The 10,103-nt window shown below is 34.8% G+C and overlaps 1 protein-coding gene across 1 annotated transcript; it reads right to left on the minus strand.

Annotated features, from left to right (window-relative positions):
• Nucleotides 1–1,480: 1,480 nt before the first annotated feature.
• On the minus strand, nt 1,481–9,515 carry LOC130980025 (protein SPA1-RELATED 2-like). Its single transcript, XM_057903610.1, has 8 exons — nt 9,254–9,515; nt 7,622–9,157; nt 7,182–7,339; nt 6,102–6,921; nt 5,266–5,412; nt 4,416–4,733; nt 3,989–4,048; nt 1,481–3,727 (listed from the first exon to the last, which is right to left on the minus strand). Exons 2-8 carry the CDS (start codon nt 9,068–9,070, stop codon nt 3,536–3,538), a joined length of 3,144 nt encoding a protein of 1,047 aa, XP_057759593.1. The 5' UTR covers nt 9,071–9,157; nt 9,254–9,515; the 3' UTR covers nt 1,481–3,535.
• Between the last annotated feature and the right edge of the window lie 588 nt (nt 9,516–10,103).

Consider the following 10,103-nt stretch of genomic DNA (forward strand, 5'->3'; position numbering starts at 1 on the left):
TAAGCCAATCGCACCCTGCACTATAACCCTTACATTTCGCATAGAATGTCTGCGACTCAAACTCATACACAGTGTAATCAACTCCTCTAGAGATAGTGTAGCTTTTGATTGCAGATACCACCAACTCTCTCGAACCAAATTTCATTCCGACACTAAACTCACCATCTTCTGCCGCAGCGTTGTCTTCACCTACGACATGCACACCACCATCAGTTAGACAAAGCAAATAAAATAAACAGTATAGGTAACTTGATTTAATAATCATAACATACCTATGTTCGCATATTCAGAAAATTCTGGGGCATGCATGGCTTTGAGATCTAAAGTCTGCATAAAAGACAGAACACCAAACGGGTGCTGGCTTACAATCGCATTCGCTTCATTTTGCACCGCCGGATTGCCTGTCAAGTCTCCGTTATCGACTTCATAATTGGCTCCGAACTCCTCTTCACTATCATTATTATCTTCTTTCCAATCTATATCCCTGAGCTCATCAACATTGACCTACTCGCCAACTGCATGCCAACCCCGACTGCTGTTCGAACTCAACGTACAGCTCTATCATCGGCACGTGAAATCGGGTTTGTTGATAAATACATAACATCTGCTGCATACTGGCATCGTCAGTGATGGGTATTATTTGAAACTGTATCAGCCCACCAAATACTTATACAGAATTTTTGTATAAAATGTTGCTCACACTTTTCGAAATGTGGCTTTGAATGTTATTACAAAATCCATTTTGCAACTCTACAAAACTCATGGTACATGGAATAACAAATGACAACGGACATTCACAAACAAAAGTCACTCCATGTGTGTTTGGTATAACCTCACCGTTATAATACACTTGCAAATTTATAATATTTTCCATAACTTCAACCTCACCTAATCCGACTTTTTTGACACACCTAACTTTTTTGACACACCTAACTGTAAAAAAAAAAAAAAACTAAAAACTACGATATATGTGCAAGAAAGAAGAATAAGATGAATAGAAGTGGAATGAGGCAAGTTGAATTTATTAAATTTATATACTTTTTTTGCAAATTATAAAAATAATATTTTTGTAAATTTTAACTTATATTTACTGACTAGTATAATTTATATATTATTTTATAGTTATATTTAAATTTAATTATTTTCTTATTCCTTATCATTTATTAAATTTTTATAATTTAAAAAGTTAAATTAAATTTTAGTATTAAATAAAAAATTTCAATTAGATCCTCTTAAATTATTTTTTGTTAAAAATATAGAATATTTTAAAATATTCCTTTTAATATTTGATGTAGAATAATTTATGAAATATTTTAACAAAATCTTCAAAATTTATTGTATTTTTTTCTGAAAAATAACAATAAAAAAATTCAATTACAAATTTTTATCTTGTATAAAAACTCAACTACAAATTTTTAAACCGAAAAAATCTAGCTAGTTTAGCAACTCCATAATTAAACCTTATATATATGAAACTTATTTCTATTTGAGATATCATCATGTCGGTCTATGCTACTTTAATATATGGGGAAAGCTCAGTATACAAGCGATTAGGGCTTGTAACTATTACAAGTTTATTAATGCATAATTCACCAAAACGTGTTGCAATTCCTACGTCACTTACACGCGCTTTATTCATGCCGTTTCACGTTTTTTTTTTGTGCCTCTTTTTCTTCTTCTTCTTTCTCCGTGCTTCCTCTTCTTCTTCCTCTTTCTCTGTGTCTCTTTTTCTTCTCTTCCTCCCTCTTTTTTTTATTGAAATTTCTTCTCCTCTTTTCGTTTTCTCTTTCTCCTTCATCAAAATCACTAGAAAAAACGAAGAAATATTATTCAAGGTACGTTTCTTGCCTTCTCTTTCTCCTTCTTCTTCTTCTTGCTACACGTTCTTCTTCCTCTTTCTGTTCTTCTTCTTCATTTACGTGCTTTTCTCTCTGTTTTCTTTTTTCGTTATTCTCGATTTCTATTGTTTTTTGATATCGAGCTTTGAAATCGTTTTTGAAGAAGAAGAAGTAGCAGAAGATAAGGAGGAGAAAGAGAAAGAGTTCTGAATTATGCATGATTTTGGGTGTATTTTCTTAAATCCTTTGGGTGTATTTTCTGTAATCTTTTGGGTGTATTTCTATAATCGTTTGGGTGAATTCCTGTAACCGTTTGGGTGTATTTCTGTAATGCCTGCCATTTTTTCTGAAATGAAAAATACACCCATAGATATCAGTAAGATACACCCATAGATATGAATCAGATACACCCATAGATATCAGTCAGATATCACTCAAATACACCCAAATGATTACAGAAATACACCCAAAGGATTACAAAAAATACACCCAAACGGTTACAAGAATTCACCCAAACGATTATAGAATACACCCAAAGGGTTACAGAAAATACACCCAAAGAATTTAAGAAAATACACCCAAAATTCGTTGAAGTACACCTTATGCATAATTCAGATCTCTTTCTCTTTCTCCTCCTCATCTTCTGCTTCTTCTTCTTCAAAAACGATTTTACCATGAAAAATTGAAAAAAAAACGAGAAAACAGAGAAAAGACGTAAATGAAGAAGAAGAAGAAGAAAACGAGGAAGAAGAACGTGCATAAACGAAAGAAAAGGAGAAGAAGAAGAGTAAGAGGAAGAAGAACGTGCAGCAAGAAGAAGAATTTCAGAAACCATGAAAATCGAAAAAAACGAAGAGGAAGAGGAAGAGGAAGAGGAAGAGGAAGAAGAAGAAGACGAAGACAAAGAAGAAGAGAAGAAGAAGAAGAAGACGAAGAGGAAGAGAAAGAGGAGGAGGAGGAGGAAGAAAAAGAAGACGAAGAGGAACCGTTTGAGTGGGGCGCATGTAGTTACGCTCCATTCAAAATGAGTTAGTGCGCATGTTAATAAAGTTTGGGCTGATAACTTGTAAAACTTGTACGGTCTTTTTACTTGTATGTGTAGCAGGGCCTTAATATATATACAACCGCTGGAGGAGGGGTGCTGAGGCCGCCACTGGTTGGGTTACAATTGAAATTCTGGGGATGCTTTCCTTTCATGGTAATGAAGCAGCTTTTATGTTTTGATGATAAACAATCATTTATTCCTACAAGCCTGTAAAGCTGTAAAGGACCGCAATGCAATTTACAAAGGCTCCAATAAGCAATTTGCAGACAACATGGTACATTCTTTAGCTTTAGAAGAAACTCAGCACCCGGCCTTCCAGTTCTGAAGTCTTTTTCTTTTTCATGTTGGATCCGCTTTTAAAGATTGATCATTCAATATTTAACTGGCCTTTCCCATTTGACGATGTGAAATTATGAAACCCCGAGTTTCCTCATCAAGATGAACCCAAGACCTGGAATTAGATAGCAGATCAGCTTCTCCATCCAGTTATGGGGAAATTCAATCCCTTCCACATCAAATTGTGAACCCGAGCTCAATATCTCAGAAGAACTTTGGACGCGTTCCTCAAGTCATTGAAGGCATCGGCTTGAGCAGCAGGGACAAAACTTCAGAGCAAGCTGTAAGAGAGCAATCATCAAAGGCTAACTTTCCTTTAAATCATCTGCAACACTTTTATACATCCACTTGAATTTGCTGCAATAAGCATGTCCGAATTCCCTTTCCAGCACACACTTGAAACAAACTGGCCATTGTCATCATCAGTATCCTTACCAGATATGGGATCAATAGACCCAAACTTGTGCGAAGTGATTGGCATGGGAAGCGATTTATAGTAGGAGTAAACCTGCCAAAAAATGAGAAAAAGGTGTTATGCTACCATTTATAAATTAAGTCTACTTCCCATATTCTCACAGTTCTTGTTAAAGTACTTTCAATAATATAAAATTTAAAATTTCAAGTCGAAAATATCTTCAGTTCTTCACAAAATCCGTGAATTAACAAGTTGCATAATAGGATTTACATGAAAATCCTAATTGAAGGAAGACATTCATTTTCAATAAGTTAAACGACACAAGTAGCCTTTCTAACGGAAAATAATACATACCTCATTTGTTTCTGAACCACATGCAATATATCCATCAGCAACCGACAAACCCACAAAATTCTGTCAAATAAGGGCGAAGATTTCAGCCAACCAATTTAGGTCAAAACATCAACAAACATGGGTAAGCTTAACTGGAAAAAAATTAAAAATAAATAAAATAAGAAAAGAAAAGAAAAGGGTGGTTTTGGTGTGGTTTCAAGCTTTTGATATTTGGACACATGAGCTATTCATCAATTTATTGTATCAGTGAATGAATTGTTTTGTCCAACGGCAATCAGAATCTGGTAAATTTAATTTTTCTACTGAGGTTTGTCAACCACACACTGATGCTCCATGTAACACCCAAATAAGTGAAAATTTAGGTCAAAAGGTTTAAATAGTTCACAAAGACAAATCAATTAGATCTAGTGGTGTAATTTAAACAAACCTTCTCATTAGTATGCCCTGACAACGTTAGGGTGCAAGCACTGGCAGATGGAACCACAGGAGAGGTTTTACTGAGATCCCAGATCTTTAATGTATTATCAGTAGATGCAGAAACAAGTGTTCCAGAGTCTAAAAATTTGACATAGCTCACAGCTTTACGATGCCCAGCCAATACACACCAGGGACTTCTAAGATTGCGAATATCAAAGCAATATGTAGAGTAATCGGCAGATCCAAAAGCCAGCAAGTGAGAAGAATGAGCAGAGAATTGAACACAGCAGACATTAGCAACATTCCCGATTGTGCCTAGAGAGTTTCTCTGTAAAATGATTTTGTATTATATTTAGCACTTCATGTGTTATAAGGAGAAAATAGTGTAACTTATAATTATTATAATTTTTTAAGTATCGTAAGATAAAGTGTAGTAATAATGAGATGTAAAAAAGTATAATGCAATGTAGATTGTAGAAGGTGATGGTCACCCCCAACCCCCTCCCCAAAATAGAAAAGAAAAGAAAAAAACAGATATTTAACCACAGAGTTCTCCATGCAAACTGGAAAAGTAAAACATTAATTTGTTTGAATCCAATTTCATCCTGGTATGAGAAAAGAAACCTCGCAAGTCACAACAAACCAGTTTTCAATGGAAAATTTTTCAAATCATGATTTTGATATTTATTCATCTTATTTTCGGGTAAGAAATGCAACAAGATCTCAAAAAGAAAGGAACATTCGTATTGCAATGTTTTCAATCTTTTCATTGTTAATTTCCATTTTCAAAATAGGAAAGAAGTATTTATTTTCAATCTGCTTATCCACATGCTTACATGCATATGTGTAATAAAGCTTACCTCATTGATGTTCCACAGTTTGACAGAGCAATCATCACTTCCACTGGCTAATTTTGTTGGGCATACTGGAGAAAAATCAACAGACCATGCCCTTTTCTCATGTTCAGTTAACTGAGAGAACTCTTGACCTGTGCTAGCATCCCATAGCTACAAATGGATTCAATTATGTAATGCAATGAATTCATGGTTTTACAAATTTAAGTAAACAAGCAATGTTCACAATCTCTATTTTGATGCTAAATAATCACATCCATGCACAAGCTAGGCTGGCCTAGAACCATGTAGAAAGCAAATGTACTTCAATAATACAAAGAAATTCTGGTTATGATTCAGTCATGTCGGACACAGCATAAAAAGCTCCTGCTACCCCACACACAATCAAGATAATAAAACGGAAACAATGTATTCCTGTTCTACTAAATTCAACAAATTAAGAATTGTATCTGCATACATGTATCACAATATATTCATTTCCACTACCAGTTTCAATGCTTCCTAGAGTACTATTTAAGATGTGTCTGGAAACAGACATCCCTAAAATCTTCAGATTAAAATTGATCAGGAGCAACATGAAGAATTACTGAAACCAACATCTTTACTGATAAAGTCATGGCAGTTTAGATAGATGCCAGGTTCCAAATAAGACCACCAGTCTTAGCCCAGAAATTCCAGGCGAAAAATTGAAAGAAAGTAAACCCTTTTAGGTAAACCATTGTATTTTTAGACAGAAATACATCTATTCCACATAAGTAACTGATTGATACTGGGGAAAAAAAGGTCTTCCAATCATGAAACAATAATTTAAAATGGTGTCTCATCTCAAATGCAAAAAATACCTTCACTACACCATCATAGTCTGTGGAGGCAAGATAGTTCTTGATATAGTTATTCCAGCAAACACAGCTGAGCTTCGATCCATTTGACATCTCAAATACAGGATAATGGATATCAATAGAGTCATTGCAAAGTGCATTAAAATCAAAGACTTTTATTTTCTTGGATATTCCAGCGGAAGCAAAGTAATCTCCATCCCGATCAAAGCTCAGAGAGCATATTACATTTGCAGGATTATTAAAATCTGCATTTCTAAGTACACCCCGTACTTCAAACTTGCTATAACGTGCATACTTGCACAAACCATCAAAGAAGGTTCCTAAAGAATCTTTCTTTTCAGCATGTTCCTCACCTTTTTGTGCCACATGCCAGTTCTCACGGCATCTTAGTAAATTATTATAAGGGTGAGTTGCAGCATCTGTTTCATAGGGCCTAACTTTGGATCTCAAGGAGAAGTAAGCACTTTCAAGATGACACATATTTCTCAACAATCTTAAATCATTTGAATTGGACATTATGGATACTGAGTTTAGCATTTCTAAACTAAGAGGTTCCTCTCCAATCTTTCTCTGACAAGAGTAATTATTCTGTGAGTCAGATAGATCCGAAGAGTCATGCCTCCTCTCCACCTCCTCAATATCTGATTCCAAACACTTAATTTCTTCTACTAATTTGGAGGCATCCTTCTGCCTCTTCTCTTTCAGTGAGGCAAGGAAATGCAGTAACAGTTCTGATTCTACATCATCTTGTTCAATATTTGATGACAACTCCTCATTATACAACTCGTGCAATCCATTGATCACTTCAGATTGTAGGATTTCCCTGTTATGCAACATAAAAAAAAAAAAAAAAACCTTAGGGAATCATATAATAGTGCATCACTCGGGTTTGAGTTCCATATTTCAAGGAATAGCAGCATATTTAACTGAAACAAGCAACTAATCTAATGATGATACATGAAAAATAATTGATGAGACTTATGATGACAAATATTATCCAAATCTTTATCAAAAGATATTATACATATGATGTGTTCAAATCAAATCTGGCCTTAATTATGATGGAGAAGATTTCAGTATTACCTAGTTGTTGGACGTGATGACGGTTCCGGATGCAGCAACCAGAGACAAAAGCCAGCTTCCTTAGGATTTTCTGAAAGGAAAACCGGAGGAAGAATCCTATGTTGAAGATCAGACATTGCTGCAATTCGAGCTCTTTCAGAGTCAAAATGGCCAAGTAACTGAAAGAATAGACCTAAATATAATCAGCTCCAATTTGATGTTTAATTAGACTATAAAGAGCTGATTGAAAACCATATAAGGCCATTTCATTTTTTTTAATAAGATTAAAAAAGAAGAAAAAAGGAAGGCAAAATTCAGTCCCAACATTTATACATGGAAGCAGGTTTTATAATGCCTTTGATATTTAGGAACTCGTCTACATATAAGGAATAAAAATCAAAATGAACATATGAAAATTGCATCTAAATAAATGAATGAGAATCACTGGCTAGTCTACCCACCTCAAAAAGGAGGACACCTAAGCAGTAGATATTTGATGTTGTTGTGCATCCCCCCTCAGGACTTGCATACCACTTTTCTTCCAATTTTTCACCTAAAGATAACGGTGACCGACCTGCACTGGATACGCGAGGGACGCTAGACATCCTCCTAATATTATATTTGGAATATTGGATATCCTCTTCATATTCATTGCAATAATCCTGTGATCCAACTGTACGGGCTTTTCTATCACTAGCATTTTCAAGACATGAATCACTCCCAGATATTCTCACACCTTCATTAAATTTTTGTTTCTTTGACACCATGTCATGAGAAGGAAATGTTACTTGCTCTGACAGCCTTTTACTACTTAAAGATTCATTTAAGTGAAGAACTTCAGAATTCACAACACTATCTGACATCTGCTCTTGTATAGGTAACCCGATGTGCAAGACTTGGTTTGATGGTAATAATTTTATGTAAGATGGATATAGGTTGTTCAATGCAGTTCCCTGAGAGTGAGAATCATCCACTAAATCCACAATCTTTCTAAATAAATTCAAACACTCCACTTTGCTTGCTTTGTGTTGTTCACATTTCAACCATTCTCTCAAAGTTACACCACCATAGCCAAATCCTCCTGGTCTATGCACAGAACTACTATAAGAGGGACACTTTGCAGTTATGGAATCACAGCTTGCCGATATGGTAGACTTCCACGGACTATCGCTGCCAGTCTTCTGATACTGATCTGTACCAATGCCAGCTTTCATCTTATTCTCACCGATATCAATGGCAGTCTTCATCGGTTTCTGATCAGTATCAGTGCCAGTCTTCATCTGATTTTTATCTCTAGACTGAACGGCGAGGACATCAGAAGATGGACCTCTACATATGATACCTTTACCCTTCAAGGTACTTTTAATAAAATACTCAGCAAATCCAGAATTGGATATAATTTTCGTCCGAATTTGTCCATGAACATCAGCTGCAATCTCTTTATTCTCATAATCTTCCAAGCGTTCAATAACATTGGTGTGACCATCACTGAGTGATTTTCTAGCTAGTAGCTGTGCAAAAGATGTGGACCCAGCAGCATCAGCATCCTCCTGGACAGCGTTTCCAAGCCCTGAATGGCTCCCTACCTGAGAAAGATTCAGCCAACGATTCTGCTTATTATTATAAATCTGCTGTCGGTTGCTGGATGTACCAATATCCAAAGTAGAACCATTGTAACTTTTCACAGTTAATTCTTCAACATCCCTAAAAAGGCTTTGATGCGGATGCTGTGATGCTTCTGCAACGTTTTTACCTTGTACGAGTTCATCATATTCCCCCTTAACAGCTCTAGGGATTTCTTGAGATTTTAAGATTTTTGTGTTTAACGCATACCTATCTTCTTTGCCCTGGTGCTCTGAATCCTCGTCAATCTCTAATTCTGTGGGCCCAGCAACCAATTCTTCATCCATACCTAAGCCTTTAGCTTCATTCAATCACGCCTCGTCGTTCCATAATCCTCGAAATTAACACTTACCCTATCCGTATGCCGCCTCAATCTGTCAAATGAATTTTGCAAACGCCACGCATTTAATAAAGCAGATAACAGTAACTAATCAGCATTAAAAATCACAAAAGACGGATAGAGTACGAACACGCTATTTGCAGATTTGAATGACCGGCGAAATGAAAGGATGAATCGAGAGAGAGAGAGGGGTGACGGTAAAGTGATGGAATAAAAATAAGGGGAAATTGAGGAAGAGAAGAGAGGGGTTGTAATTTCGAAAAGGGGGAAATGGTTGCGTTTGGTGTGTGATGAAAAGGAAGGGAAGTCTAGTCAGGTACAGAAGCAATAGGAAGAGGAACAGGGTGGTCTCAGCTCAGCATCATGATGATGTGGAGGATGAATGATAACGGTGCAAAGGGATCAGGGATGGGCTTCATTATTGGGTTCCTAAATCGTAAATTCGTAATCATACTAGATCAAATGCATTTAGAAAATGAAAATTATACTATATATTTTTAAATGATTTATATTACTTATATGGCAATACTGTAATCTCAAATTTAAGTTTAATTTGCTTCTAGATTAAAAAAAAACAGCTAACATATTTTTAACGATCATATTAAAATTATCAATATAAAATTTTTTTATAACAAATATAAAAAATTTTTAAAAATTACTAGTAGTTAAAATAATTATTTAATATTTATTTTTATTTTTTATTATATTTATTGATTTTAAGGATAAATAATTATGTTTTAATTAAAATTATGATTAGAAAATAAAATGATTTTTTGAGTTTTTGAAAAAAATATTAAACTTAAAATGAAGTTGAAGTTAGTTTAGGAACTTGATTAAACAAAATAAGTTTAAAGTTGTGTTAACTGCCAAGTTAATTAGTGAATTAACTTGTTTGATTTCATTAACAACGAAAAGAATAAATAAGTAATTAAAATTAGCTTAAAAAGAGGTTTAACTAATTATATATTTAAAAGTTAATT

This window comes from Arachis stenosperma, chromosome 5 (assembly GCF_014773155.1).
Source record: "Arachis stenosperma cultivar V10309 chromosome 5, arast.V10309.gnm1.PFL2, whole genome shotgun sequence".
NCBI lineage: Eukaryota > Viridiplantae > Streptophyta > Magnoliopsida > Fabales > Fabaceae > Arachis > Arachis stenosperma.

Coding starts and splice junctions, on each gene's coding strand:
- LOC130980025 (XM_057903610.1), bottom strand. CDS start 9,070: ATGGATGAAGAATTGGTTGCTGGGCCCACAGAATTAGAGATTGACGAG. Junction 4,734..5,265: donor AACTGTGGAACATCAATGAG/GTAAGCTTTATT, acceptor ATCATTTTACAG/AGAAACTCTCTAGGCACAAT. Junction 4,049..4,415: donor CAGGGCATACTAATGAGAAG/GTTTGTTTAAAT, acceptor CTTATTTGACAG/AATTTTGTGGGTTTGTCGGT.